Source organism: Mytilus trossulus, chromosome 6 (assembly GCF_036588685.1).
Source record: "Mytilus trossulus isolate FHL-02 chromosome 6, PNRI_Mtr1.1.1.hap1, whole genome shotgun sequence".
Lineage (NCBI taxonomy): Eukaryota > Metazoa > Mollusca > Bivalvia > Mytilida > Mytilidae > Mytilus > Mytilus trossulus.
The window spans coordinates 14,662,405-14,678,304 of record NC_086378.1 but is presented as its reverse complement, the minus strand read 5'-3'; the positions used below and the strand labels follow the sequence as shown (position 1 = coordinate 14,678,304).

General features: G+C 31.7%; 1 protein-coding gene and 1 long non-coding RNA gene across 2 annotated transcripts; both read right to left on the bottom strand.

Moving 5' to 3' along the window:
• Positions 1-849: 849 nt before the first annotated feature.
• On the bottom strand, positions 850-3,690 carry LOC134723212 (uncharacterized). Its single transcript, XR_010108015.1, has 3 exons — positions 3,619-3,690; positions 2,863-3,165; positions 850-1,004 (listed from the first exon to the last, which is right to left on the bottom strand). It is a non-coding gene; the product is annotated as an uncharacterized LOC134723212 (long non-coding RNA).
• Positions 3,691-9,472: 5,782 nt separating this feature from the next.
• Positions 9,473-14,154, bottom strand: LOC134722337 (tomoregulin-2-like). Its single transcript, XM_063585950.1, has 4 exons — positions 14,106-14,154; positions 12,900-13,020; positions 11,105-11,395; positions 9,473-9,566 (listed from the first exon to the last, which is right to left on the bottom strand). The coding sequence occupies exons 1-4, from the start codon at positions 14,152-14,154 to the stop codon at positions 9,473-9,475; spliced, it is 555 nt and encodes a 184-aa protein (XP_063442020.1).
• Between the last annotated feature and the right edge of the window lie 1,746 nt (positions 14,155-15,900).

Here is a 15,900-nt window from a genome sequence, read left to right as displayed (position 1 = left end):
CTGTGTTGAAGACCAATTTGTGGCCTTCGGGAGTTTTCTACTATCTGGTGGAGTGATTGTCTCTTTGACACATTCCCCATTTCCTTTCTTAATTTTATTCTTAAAAACTTTTCAAATATTTTGTTTTACAGAGAATGTTTATCAAAGATGTGCTATCAACTAGAAATTTCATTTTTGTTCTTCACATTTCTGACATTCCATCGTTTTCGCTCTAATCGTTTTAACAAAGGCTAATTCGAAGAGGAATCTCGAAGGCAGCAAAATTCTGCAGATATACATTCGCAACTTGTCAAATGATGCCGTTTATTATATATTTATCCGTAACAACACAACTCCTTTTAAATCACATAAAGGACAAAACTGAGAAACATATATTTAAAATATGCAAATTTCGAACCTAATATATATATAATCACAAAAAGTACATTTAAGTCATGAAGGTACTTTTTCTTTGCATATTTCAAAAGTGCACATTTGAATTGACCTTCTATCAAAATTTCAAGAAAAGAATCAACGAGGGATCTCTACCGTATCGTATGCCCTTAAGGTTACACATATGAAATTAAAGATTTTGAAAGTTACGGAATTGAATTGCTGACATGGATTTTTTTTCAACTAATAATTGCACCTTGTGAAATTTTACTTGAAACAATAATTCGTTGATTGTCATGTTTTCCAGGAGAATATATCATTGGAATATGAAAAAGAAAATAATTGATGCTAAACATTTTAACCTAGTGTGTTTTATGATACCCAGAAACTGTATTTATTTGTATAATTGGCGCCATTATTCAAACACAGATGTCTGTTCTAACAAGCTTGGTACACTTCAAAAACGACTTATTAAAATAATATATCGTATCCGATTTTAATCAAAGCTGTATTTGGTACAATCTGCGACAATAATTTGCTACCCTATTGGAGTAGGCGTTGGTCCTTTGCACAATCTGATTGGCTGTATCGATAAACTCGGATTGGTACACCTGGCGGTTTGGAAATCACACCTTAAACACAGAAATATAATTATTTTATAATTTTGTAAAAATCAGTTCTACAGTTGTAAATAATATGAACTGACAGAGCTTATAATAAGATTTGTGGTATAAGTTTTAAATTCCTATTTAAGTGTAATGCAAATATTGACTCATCGATCTATTGAGTTTGTTTGATGTATTTAGTTACTGTTTTGATTTTTAAAGAATAGAATACCCAACCTTTCATTTTGCAGTGTCATAAAAAAAGTCCTTAGCCATGGGTTTGTATAGTTCACGTGATTGTATATACAAATCCTTGCATAAAATAAACAATTAGATCTCTACACAAAATGAAATAAACAGCTGCGCCATGAGCGCATGATACGCCCGACGTCTTGTGTGGAAGTTTTATGCAATAATCATAAAAAACTAAATATCACTAAAATAAAATTTTGAATCAAAATCAAAAAGTATACAGATCTTGAGATTAATACAACAAAGAAGTGTGTAAAGTTTTAAGCAATAATCATAAATTGTTTTTGAGATACGGCACAACATGTAAAAAAAAAACCCTCCCCCTTTTTTACAAAATACTCAATAACTCAAAAATGAAATTTTGAATCATCACCAAAAAGTATACAGATCTTTAGATTAATATAAAAAAGACATGTGTAAAGTTTTAAGCAATAATCATAAATCGTTTTTGAGATATGGTGCGATATATAAAAAAAACCTCCCCCTTTTTTTTACAAAATACTCAATAACTCAAAAATAAAATTTTGAATCATCACCAAAAAGTAAACAGATATTAAGATTAATATAACTAAGAAGTGTTTAAAGTTTTAAGCCATAATCAAGAATAGTTTTTGAGATACGGTGCGACATGTGAAAAAAACACACCCCTGTTTTAGTTACAAAGTGCCGTAACTCAAAAAAGTGTAAATCTTATTTTCAGCAAAAAGTATACAGATAATTTGACCATCATAAGAAACAACTATGTTAAGTTTCATGAAATTTGGATAAGTCGTTCTCAAGTTACGGTGCGACATGTTTACGCCGGACAGACAGACGAACGGACGGACGGACACCGGACATTTGTATACCATAACACGTCCCGTCAAAATTTTGACGGGCGTATAAAAAAGTAAACAGTTATAGTGGACTAAAACATATATCTTCCTTCCATATTTAGAAATCACTCTGCTAAATGAAATACTTAACAACCCAATGATATATACTGGATAAATCTTGCCATTCCAATGAAGCTAAACATGGTTATTAGGTAGGCTTCTTAAAGGGGCACTAGCTGTCAAATTCATGTTCACCGATTTGACTCAAATTCTAATATTTGATTTATAACCATGTAAAACATTTATACAAATTATAAAACGTCTAATATTCTATAGTAAACAATAAACAGGACATAGGGTCGATAGTGTGAAGCTTCGTTTCGTGTAGGTTTTAGTATTAACGCCTTCTAATTGACTATCGAGTTGACCTCCGAATACCTCTGATGTTCATACAATATACTAGTAGATACAAATAGAAGCGAAACTCGTGCAATTGGGATGTTCTAGATCTCGGCTTAATTTCGTATTATAGGTCATTTTCTATGTTCCTTGGAGCGTAAAACTTAGATCAGAACTCTAACTTGGCATTTGTATTAAAAAGATCATACTAGTATATCATAGGAAATATTTAAACTAGGTTTCAGGTTGATTGGACTTCAACTCCATAAAAAATTACCTTGACAAAAACATTATCCTGATGCGGGACTAACGGACGAAACGGACGAACGGACGGATAACCACACACACACAGATCGAAAAACATAATGCCCGTAGGTAGGGAAAAACCCCATCTTGCTTGATTTCGTACCCGTACTTACTTATTGAGATAGAATTTACCATCAGTCCCACAGTAAGGATCTAGTGTGTCTGGACACGTTATTGCACCACTGTTTATACCAGAACAGAATATATGATCAAAAGGATCATTATCTAATGTTGATGTCGTTTTAATATTGGCCGTTGCTGTACTAGTTGTAGTTATCTCGGCAGGTGGTTGGAAAGTACCACAGGTTTGAGCAAAAGCAGCTGTTGCATTTAAAAGATGTGTTGTATTAGAGCAAGGTCTATCAGATATAATCACTATTTGTCCATCTCGACATTTGGCTTGTGCAAAATGACAACTATAAAACAATCAGAACATACTGAATAAATAACAGATTAATCAAAATGGCCGATATCAATACACACACTCTTTGTATTAATTTAATGTTTCCGTCTTTTATTACAGAAATTCTTATTGGCTACATTCGTTTGTAACTTTGAAAATTGTAAAAGTTTAAATTCACTAACAAACTAAAAACAGACAAAAATAAAAAAAATATTTCCAACGATGAAAAACAGAATAATGACTATTAAATAATATTTCCGTGTATGTTACTCCTTGTACATGGCACCTGCCGCAAAGAACTCTTCTTCCGTGCCATGTATTAGGTTTCGCTACCCAAAATCAGATCAAGGTTAAGAATCTAAGCAGATGCATTATCTCCATGCACTGTCCCCTACCGACAAGTTAGCATTACCTTCAAAGATTAGGTTCGATATTGAACATTTGTTGTCAATTAAGATAAACTCACCAAGTTTTATAAGTGACAAGGTCTGACGCACATACAGACTCATCTTTAGATGACACGTACTGACCATCACAATCTATTGTTAGCACTTTGGAACAAAGATCTGATTGAGAGGAAGTGAAATCTAAAAATAAAAACATGATCACGTTTAGTACTTTGATTGAAGGAAGGCTTTCCTCGTAGAAATACAGGTATCCATCGTGATAATTTATAGAAGCTAGTTTGGTTATTTCTATCCAGTAATAGCGGTTTTCGGGTTAAATGTTTAAAATTGTATTGCCTACCAAACTTTTCTAAAGTTCTATTAGAAAAAGGTATTTTATAGCTGACTATGCGGTATGGGCTTTGCTCATTGTTGAAGGTCGTACGGTGACCTATAGTTGTTAATGTCTGTGTCGTTTTGGTCTTTTGTGGATAGTTGTCGCATTGGCAATCATACCGCATCTTCTTTTTTATAATGACGATTTTTGTCATTGAGAGTTCTTCCTTTTCACCAGATTTTTTGCTCACGCTTCCTTATGTTGGTAAATCACATTTAAGAATTGAATGCTTATTTTTGTAACTTCATTGGGGTGTAAAAGCGTTGACCGAAGTACATTTTATATGAAGCACGGAAGCGCTTCATTCTAAAAATGTGCACACGGTCAACGCTTTTACAACCCTATGAAGTTAAAAAAAAAAGAAGCATTCAATACTTATAATTACATTTTATTGCTATGATCGTGAAACACGAATTTCATATTTGTTTTATTTAATTAACCTTTGCACTATATTGTGGGACCACGTGTTATCATCAATGATAAGTTTTATTCAGTAATGCAATTGCTTAAGGAATAACACGTGATGTGCAGTTAGCCAATCAGAATAAAGTATAATAATGAAACATACATCTTATGTAATTATTTTCAAATGAAAAACAACAAATATGTTAATAAAACATTTAATCTTTTTTCAAGCTATTATAAATCGATGTATGTATGACCATTCCTGTCATAATACCATTGTTCACAAGTTCGCCAGCGAAACGTGTTACAATTTATTTTCATATCTAAAAGCAACACGATGTAGCTAGTTTGCGTAACCTTAAATTTGCTATTAGGTCGCGTTCTTTGAAGCAACACTTACTAGTTAGTTCACGTAGTCTAACATGGTAAATGCAGTCCTTTCGCGTTTTTAAAGCAATCCGTTAAAACTATGGTACGTATGAAATTGTTTACGGTTTAAACGATACCTCTAACCATTTGTAATTAACTCGACTATTCTTGGTATTTAAAAAATATGTTCTAACCAGTAGAATTTACCTTTACACCTTATAATACAGACTGCTAGTATTAGAGCTAGTGTTTGTGTGTCTTTGTTTGTTTTTCACTGATCAGTTTGTAAAAAGGGACGTAACCACGACATAAAATAAACTAAAACGGTTGGTGAAAGGTAAGCCTATAAACTGCAACGCGTTTCTTTAGCGAACTTGTAAAAGTTCCATGGTGAACCGTATTGCCCAAAATATCGGTGATTAAACAACAACATTGTATACATGTATGTACAACCTTTACAAATTATTAACTTTGGCCTGATATCTTGCAGGACATCCAATGACTTAAGGATTGTCAAATGTATAGAAAAACGTCAGCTTATAATTTTATGTAATTGACTTGTATATTTTTGGGGGTTTTTTTTGCAGTTAAGCAAGGATGTTTTCTGTAATATGTCAATCTGTAATTATCACGTAGGCACGTTTAACACATGTTCAACTACAATTGATGAGTCTTACAAAAGATATTTTTTAAATATACCCCATTTCTGTAAAGACTTGTACCATTCTGAAAATATCATAGTTAAAATCAAGCAAGATAAGATTAATTTAGAAAAACAACCAACGTGTTTTGAATTATATCTCAAACACTAAGATATTTCAGCCCTTCCGAAAAACATGAGATCACTCCCCCCCCCTCCCCCAGGTCATCCATGCCATTTAAAACGGTACATGCTGCTCAGTTAATCCAGTATTACGTTTCATTTTAGTCAATATAATACTTTCATGGTTTAACAGACTATTTTTCATCTTTGGTCTAATGTGTTTGCCTTGGTGATATCTTACCTCCTTCGATTGGTATTGTCTATTTCCTCCTTTGCATTTTCTTCTGACTTTATCTCGTTTAAACTTAGAATTTAGAAAGCGTTATTGTACCGAAGGTTCAGAAAACAACCAATAAAACAAAACATTGGTTAATATGTATTCTATATGTTCATTTCCATAATGTAATACTTTTACCACTTTACGAAATCGTTATCCGTACAGTCATAAGCTGAAAACTAAATACTTTCTATGGCATATTTACACGATAAAAACCTTATAAATTGACCTTACAAATGATCGAATTTTATATACTATCTGCATATTCTACATACCTATTATGTAATATGTAATCATAAGGAACCATAACATCCTGGTACTCTTAAACAATCCAAATCATCTGAACGTTTGGTCTGAATCACTTAAACGTGATGAGGGGATTAAACACATTTTAAGTCATGTTTACCAACCCTTGAATCTGTCTTTAAAACACCTCAAAAAGCAAACACGCTTACGTAATAATGGAATTAAGAGTTCAACCCGTGGTCTACATACCTAATAAAAGTTCATATAAACTAATTGTTGGTTTTAAGTAACGTTTCATCGAATGGAAATCAAACGAAAAGTCAAGTAGATGAATCATATTAACCAATGTTAGCTAAAGGTTATTTCATTAGTAAAATTCCATATTTCCTAGCAGCTTTATCACCAGAGAGAACAAAAAGAAAAGAAAAGATATATCTGATTTATTTCAGTGGGCCCAAAAAAGCGCGTAGCCTTTAACATTTTTACGGTGTTATACTTCCATTATTCGAAATTGTATATCATAATCCGGTATACATTCTAAGTATTAGTGATATCACCAAAGCATTTGTACTCGTGGATTTACAGCCGATTGTATTGAGTGTGTATGTAAAAGTAATATCGTTGGTTATCTTGCTTGCTAGCTGAACAGGTAAGTCATTATTAGGTAATGTATACTACTACCCGCCTTTCGAAGTAGTCTAGTCCTACATACAGATGGATTGGTTATCTGTCGGACGAGTCTACTCATAAAGGACCTATTTAAAACAAGTTATTTTCGAAAGGCAAATATTTCGTTAGGCATTGTATGACGCTCTTCATTCTTCATATTTCTTTGCTTTTAAAAAATCTTTTGCTTTGATGGATAACAAATATTTGTTAATAATTTTTGTAAACGAGTAAACAACTGGATTGTTGTAACGACAGGGTGAACATATTATTGGTAATTGTATTCTGATTTTCTAAAAACTTATCGAAGATACAAGGCATACAATCATGGCCAGGTCTTGTTTCTTTTTGAGTTCATGTGATTCCCTCAGTTTTTGGAAAATGACGCAGTCATTGTTCCATAACTGCCGACCTGAACTTCATTTCATTTCTCTGCCTACCGCGCTTGGTTTCGTATTTTCTATTTTCCATACAAACTGGAATCTGCTTGTGTTATCATTATGCATCATTGTGTAGTATTAAATCAGCCAGGACCCAGTTTACACTGGTTTCTACTTGAATTCCACTACACTCGAACAAAGTGTTGTAGTTTGACGGAAACCAGTTTTAGAATTTGTAAACTACAAAACGTAATCGGTTATTGTTCATTCCGTTTTGGTGTTTCATACCGACTTATATGGTTTGAATAAGCTTAAGACCCTTCAAACATTAATGTGATAGGTATATTAAAGACTGTTTTACAAAAGGATTGAACTGTTTTACTTTCAAAGTCGTACTATAGGGATATCTGTCATATACGGATTTCCACTCTCACCGGTTAATTTCTTCTTTTACACATGCTTTGGAAACTTCCTGCTTAAACATCGCAAGTTTTATAATTGTTTTTGAGTGAATTAAACTTATTTTAACAATCATAAAGCGTTCCAGAATCATTTTAAAGCAGTTTCTTCTTATCTTTGATGATGGAAAATAGATTTTCTCAAGAAAATACCGCAAACGATCGCAGAGGAATTGAAACGTACAAGTCAAGTCGGCACCTGGTTAAATTGGCTTCTAGTCAAATCGGCACCTATTCGACGTCAATTCGGCATCCAATAATATTTGTTATAATATTTTCTATTCAATTAATCAATTACTGTTACCAAGTACATAGTGAATATTTTGTTGTGTATTTTGGTAAACAACGAAACGAAAGTGAATATAATAATGTTGTGTATAAAGGTAAACAACGAAGCCCTTACCAAAGATGTTGTTTTAACAATTAGACAATTTGTGTAATTGTAAAAACAAGTCAATTATTAAAATAAAATGGAAAACTATGAGTCCCTTTCAATAAATCAAACTTTCATGCAAAATAATTAGCAAATTTAAGGTGTTTTTTTTCAGTAAAGTTTATACAGCATTAAACCAACAATCCTGTAAAATGCTCAACTGGTTAAAATAATGCAGAAAAATACCCAATATCTCATGTATTAGTCAAAATAATTATGACGTCTGGCAAGGCTATTTTATTATTTTTCTGGGACGCCTTCCTACGACGTTCGTAGGAAGGCGTCCCAGAAAAAAAATTAACATAGCCTTGCGGTCATAGGAAAGTGTTCCAGAATAAAATTAAAAAAGCCTTGCAAGACGTTATAATTATTTGGACTACTTATATATATATATATATCATTAAAACTACACCAAAAAAGTCATTTAGTTGAGAAAAATAAATATATACAAAATGTACACGAACACCCAAAAATGTGAAAGTTAGTATTTAACTCTTTTTGCTTAAATACTGAAAAAAATTCTGGCAAGCCCTTTCTTATTTTTACCCTATTGCTTAAAATACTGTTAAAAATATATATTTAACATGGGTGACGAATTGACTATATCAGGTGTCGATTTTAACCAGGTGATGATTTGTCCAGGTGCCAATTTAACTAGGTGCCGGTTTGACTAGAATTCTTAGACAAATGTTTGAAATTATCTGAGTTTCATTAGACCTTTGATAGCAGTAACAAAAAGATTATTTACTTAATATTTTGTGGGAGAAGGGGGTTCAGACTGTGTGGTATCAGGTCTGTTTGTGCCCAATACATTTTCGCACCCTACACGTTCGCACATTCACACTCTACTCATTCGTGGCCAATTTTAATTCAAATTCAATATCAATTATATGCTCACGATACATGTTGCATTGTTAAACTAATTACGGTACGTGAAAATCAAGACTTGCATAAAAACTATCCCAATATTAGAGATAATGGCGTCATTTTTCTTCAGAGCTTTCAGCTCTTTGATTGTTTATTATCATGACTTGTCTTCCTAATTCATTTGAACATAGAAAAATTAAACGTAAAAAACAAGTATGAAGTTGAAAAAGTTCATGATAGTAATTTTATCAGAATATCTAAAAAAAAAAAAAAAAAAAAAGGATTGCTAATCATTTGTCCATGTGCTGTTATACACCGTTTCGGTCGTGTGTGATTTTTTTTTAACCTGTATTGCTAATGGCTACCGAGTAAGTGTGGTTGATATGTCTCGTTAACGTAGGAGTTTCAAGATTACAAGGTGGTCGTCTTCAGGCTTGTGTGTGTGCTATTGATATTTCGTGTGCTCCGTATAGAATCCTTCCACTCTTCCGTCATTTACAAAAAACATATATAGATCTTAAACCTCTGTATCAAATTCAATTAAACCTTTTTACGATTTTGAGAAGTCTTTAATTATTTCAAACAAAATAAAACAACTTGAAATAAAACAAATACAAATATTATGCAATTATGTTCACGATACCAATTATCTTGTACTTTCTTTTTTGTGAGATTATTTCCTTCCACTAGGAATCTTTCCTTTACACTGATCTAATGGTTGTTTTGATAAAGAGTCTTCAAGACACTTGGCTTTCGCAAAACAACAGCTGAAAATATAATAGTTAAAAGTTGAAGCATTATTTATAAACAATTATTTTTGTTTTCATTGTTTAATATGCATGTAGTAGGCTTAAATAATTCGATATATGCAGTATATTAGCTATTAAGTGCCAGTCTGCCTAAGAATCAGGCAGTGGTGAAAACATGACAAAAAAAATCCACCTAATTTGACAATGATTTAAGTTCAAAATATGTAGTTATGCACAAAAATAACATTCATTTCCGTGTTCTGTTCTGGTGATAGAAGATACAATTTGGTTAAAATGCACTAGGAATTAACGAATAAGGGGAGATAACTCTGTAATTTGCTATTATTCTAACCAATTTTCTAACCGAGTTATTTGATAATACCAGACACACACAAACGAAAGGCTAATAATTTTTAACTCAGGATGATGGTAAGTATTAAATAGCGTGATTAGCTGGGTGGTTTTTTTTTTATCATGTTTTGATTTTTACAAAAATTGCCTGATTCTTACAAAGACTGGTACTTAAGAATAGTTAAGGTATTTTTTGTCAACTACAATGATAGATTTGTGCGGTTTCTGCTCCGTCGTTTGGAAATAAATCTTTATTTGATATCTGTTTGGTCATGACATTTTTCTATTCATCAAGTATGGCTTACTGTTTTGTTTTACTTTGTGTAGATGTCGTGTCGACGGTTAATAAGACGGCGTCCAGACGTTACGTTTTAGTAGGGTTCACAATATGTTAAATTTTTTACTATACACATAAAGGTGTTTGGGAATGTGACATTTTAGAAACCAATAAACTTCGGTAAAAAATAAAGGGTATTCTTATCAACAGTAGGGCATTTTAGATTTGCAAATCTTTTGATGAAACATTAAGGATTATGTATCCTCCTGTTGATTCAATGCTAAACATAAGGGAATTTTATGGAAAATCCACAGCCAAAAATATCCTTGTACTACCATATTTGGCAATTTCATGACTGACAGATATAGGATTATTGCATGCAGTGCTAGCATTGATTTCCTTAAAACAAGTTTATTAATGTAGTTATTGATTAAAACAAATAAAAAATATGGACCAAATCAAGTACAACTTTTAGTGTGCGCTCGACTTTAGCGACTCAGCCCGAGGTATTTTGGAATTAACAGGTTGGTTAGAACTATTTAAAAAAAAAACCACTAGCACATCATAGAAAAGCAAGTGAGTAATCTATGTCTCAAATTTTATAACAAAAATCTCTGTATTAAAGGATGTGGATTTTCTATAAAAATCTTGGTTTATTTGCCACAAAGTACTCTTTTTCTTTTAAATGCAAGGAAAAGGTAAATGATAATGCTTTCCATCAAGTTTTCCCCTGGTATATGTACAATATGGTGTGTCTCTATTATTCATTTTGTCTGTAGTTTTGATACAATTGATGTTTGAAAAATTCCTACAAAAATGGCTACAGAAGGGGTCATAAACCTTAAGCACTTTCCATCATTATCAAAAAGTAGAATAGGGCATGGTATGAGTATAAATAAAGACACACAATAGTCTACTTGAAGCATACTTATTTAAATAAAATATGCCATCTGTACCACAATACGGATCCAGTTCGTCAGGACATGCTATAGTTCCCGCTGAAACTCCGGTACAAAATAGATGTTGAATGGGATCCTGATCCGCAGCCGGGGCTTTAGTTGTTGTCACGGGGTTCTTGTTTGTCGATTGATGATTTGATATATTGATGGTAGGGGACCCAGATAAGTCTGCTGCAGTAGTTTTTGTGTCGTCTAAACAAGGCCCTACATTGTGAATATCTAATCCAGTATAATTACATTTTGCCTGTGCATAATAACAGCTGAAAACAAAAACATTATTAAAAATATATTTGACAGAAAGAATACGATAATGACAAAGTCTTTTAGAGGGACGTATTCTACAAAAAAACGAACTAGAAACACAAATCCTATTCAAGCAGACAATGGAAGTTTGATTCTTTGGGATAAGAAAGTCATCAGAATCATAAACCGGTTGATCGAAATTAAAATGTAGTCCAACACCTCATCCAATATGCATGATACATGTATTAGTAGTTAAAGTTTATGTAAGATATAAGTACGGATAAGGATTCAGTTGGCTTTATTGGATATATGTGTTTTTGAAATTAAACTCAAAATTTATTATACCTACACTGAACATGAAATAAAAAAAAACAATTGAGAGAACCACAAAAAGAAAAGCTAAACTACATTCAAAACTAAATTAAATTCCTGTACTGGTTTTCTGTTGCAGCCTTACAAATTATTCTATTTAAAAAAAATGCTCTTCAACTTTGTTCTTGTTTGGCTTTATAACTATTTTGATCTGAGCGTCACTGATGCGTCTTATGCAGACGAAACGCGCGTCCGACATTAACTTATAATCCTGAAATATTTGATAAATATTTACACCACTGGGTCGATGTCACTGCTGGTACACGTTTCGTCTCCGAGGGTATCACCAGCCCAGTAGTCATCACTTCGGTGTTGACATGATTATCATTTGTGTAGTCATTTTTATAAATTTCCTGTTGACAAAACTTTGAAGTTTTCGCAAAACTAAGGATTTTCTTATCCCAGGAATAGTTTACCTTAGTCGTATTTGGCACAACGTTTTGGAATTTTGAGTCATTAATGCTCTTCAACTTTGTACTTGTTTGGCTTTATGACTATTTTGATATAATCGTCACTGATGAGTCTTAGGCAGACGAAACGCGCGTCTGACATTAAATTATAATCCTGAAATATTGGACAACTATTTACACAACTGGGTCGATGCCATTGCTGGTAGACGTTTCGTTCCCGAGAGTATCACCAGCCCAGTAGTCTTCACTTCGGTGTTGACATGATTATCATTTGTGTAGTCATTTTTATAAATTTCCTGTTGACAAAACTTTGAAGTTTTCGCAAAACTAAGGATTTTCTTATCCCAGGAATAATTTACCTTAGCCATATTTATCACAACTTCTTGGAATTTTGGGTCCCTAATGCTCTTTAACTTTGTACTTGTTTGGCTTCATAACTAATTTGATCTGAGCGTCACTGATGGGTCTTATTTAGACGAAACGCGCGTCTGGCGTATTAAATTAGAATTCTGGTAACTTTGATAACTATTAAAGATGTTCGCTTGTCATATTTGGGGATTTATGTCAGCTTTTTCGGAATTCTCTGTTTTATCCATTTGGATGCCTTAAAAAAATTGACCATTGACCCCCATTTTTCTTTTTATAAATCTTTTACATGTATAATTATGATCTGTAAAAGTCTTATAAAATCTGTTTTTTTAATATTGTTTTTTTCATTAAACTGTGGATAAAAACTTACAAATTGTGATATGAGATTCCATTTGTTCCACAAACTTCTTCGGCTTCATTTGCAGCATATTGCGTATCACAATTCAGAGTGATGACTTGGGAACACATGGTAGATGCTTTAATACATTCAACTAAAGAAACAAAATATCATTCAAAATAATAATATTTATATATACTGGTTTTCAAGAATTATAAAATATTTCCTGTTTCTTATAGACATAAACTTTCTGTTCAATTTTTATAAAAAAAAATCGTCGCATATTATATTTTCATATTTCCTCAAAAATTACTATTGTGAAAGGATCGAGATTAGTTATTTTTCATCATTTGTGCAACAAATATATTTTTCAATATTTTATTCTTCATGTTTTCTCCTTAAAAATGTATTACCTAAAATCTTCCCCTTATTTCTAACAAAAAATGCATATAGTAAATCAATAAAAAAAACAAATCAAGGGAGATTTTATAAACTAACCGACAGCAAATACGCTTGATAAATTAGTTCAAATTCTGATATTTGTTCCAAATTAATTTTTGTTTGTTATATCATAAATCCACACCACTCTTATTTGATATCGCATTAAATATCTATGGTGTAAATAAACACATATTGCATATTTAAAATGTTAACAAGCATCTCATCATTTTGCAAGTTTCATATGCCTTTATATTTCTTCTTATGGTCCTAACTCATTTACGAACACTCAAACAACACTCATAACAAGTCGTTTTTATGTTTCAAAAAAAGCAACTCACATGAGAATACCTCATTATACATACCAGGAGTCGGTTTCACAAAAATCCTTACGACAAAGATTGATACTAAGTCTTCTGAATTTTTCCTGACTTAGGATCAATCTTAGTCGTAAGTTTTGTTTTGTGTTTTATAAAACCGACTCCATGTTCTATAACTATTTTGAACTGACACTGAAGCAATATAAGTTTTAGTTCACATCTATCTATTGAGTAACGAGTTAAATATTGAACTTCTATAAAACTTATAAATTATTCTTTAAAAAATATACACATTATGCTATTAAAATGCATATTACTGTCATTTATAATAAAAAAAATATATCATATTAAGTATGTAAATTAATATTTTGCACTAAAAACATACAGACACACTTAAAGTTATTAATGCATTTTAGCGATTTAAGTCTTGAATGCCTAATGAACAAAACGTATTTAAATTCCAAATGTATATAAAACTTACGAGTAATATAGAGTAGTATCACTCGGATCATTTCCATATAACCATCCATTCATAAAACAACTTGATAAGAGACACCTAGTGGTCATAATTCAGGTCATATTTACATTTCTTTACATAATATTAGCTTAAACTATTTAGATAGCTTGTGTTTTAGTTGGTCAACGATTTTTTTCATCTGAACAACTATAGGCTAATAAAACGTTTTTAACTTTATGAAATGACATTAGCTAATTTCCAATGTTGTTTGGAATTTCGTAGGTCATTATCAATTTCTGGGATGATCTGAAATGTATTCATAAGTAGTATATTTTCTAATATTCTGAAAAATTTGGTCATTGCTTTCTTCGTGTTTTCTTTTTGTCATATGTTGTATTAATGTACTTCTATCTATGGAGCGTTTAGAATAGTTTTTTTAATTGGTGTAATACATTAAGATAGTTGTTTTTAGAGAAAAGGAATAATTTTATTCGAATGATATTCTTAAAAAGTTACTTGTTGTAATTTTTCTATTTTCTTCTCCACGGCTTATTCGAAAAACAGAAGTGTAATATGTTCGATTTCTTTTGATGGTCTAACCTAAAATGCAAGAATAAGATGCAAAATGAATTTGATTTTTTCTAAAAATAAAAAATAAAATGTATGCCCAAATTTTTCGATATTGTAGATTTGAGCCATCTTAAATTATTGATTTGTATTTGTTTCACATTTTACTTAATAAGGCATAACGCTGTCATAACTTTAACTTACTCAATCGGAGCTATAAAATGTAATACGAAAATGGAAGTAAAAGGGTAGCAAGCCTAGACTTTTAAAAGGCCCCCACTGTGAACATTATACAGCTGATTTTATCATAAACATCTTTTATATGATGTTAAAATACATGTTCGAACGCTTTGGTTGATATTGTAAATTTAGAAACACAGCTGAGCATGAAATATAAAAGGCCTCGAAATGACAAATGTAGAACAAGATCACTTGTCTTTTCATTTCTTTGAGGTTTTTGATACTAGTACTGATCAAATTAGTCCAATTTATTTCCACAATTCTTTCTTGTATTGTGTTGTCACATTAATGTCTCAGATAAGGGCAACAGTACCTACCGCTATTCAATAGTCATAAATCGATTATTGTGGATTTATTTATTTTCGTCGGTACCAATTTTCGTGGATTGAGACAAACTTGCATTTTTGTGGATATAAAATTTCGTGGTTTTTCAAAAGTCTGCATAAAATCCTATAGAAGTTTTTTTTATTAGTTGGACATTTTTATTCGTGGTTGCCGGTTGCTGGTTACCATGAAATCCACAAAAATTGGTACACATCGAATAATAACGAGTGTACAGTATGCGAAAATAAGTTCAGGTTATAAATTTAAACCGAAGGAAATATACCACCTAACAACTATAAGAAACAACAGAAACACTGAACTGCAACAAAAACAGAATTAAACATACATAGAAACTGCCATATACAAGTAGGGGTAAAGATGAGAGCTTCAATCTACTTGTGATGTGTTTCACATAATGTCATATATGATTTTGCCATGTGATTATGGACTTTCCAAATTGATTTTCCTCTAATTTCAGTATTTTTGTTATTTTACTTTATACTGGGACTTCTTTAATAATTCAATATACTGCTTTGTGTTTTTCACCTTGTAATTGAAGGCCGGTCAATCATCTGCACTCTATTTATTTTTGTCCTAGTATTATCAGACAGTTAAAAATGTATGCAAAACACCACTTCAAGAACTAAAAATCGTAATGTAAACTTATGATTCTGAAACGACTCATAAT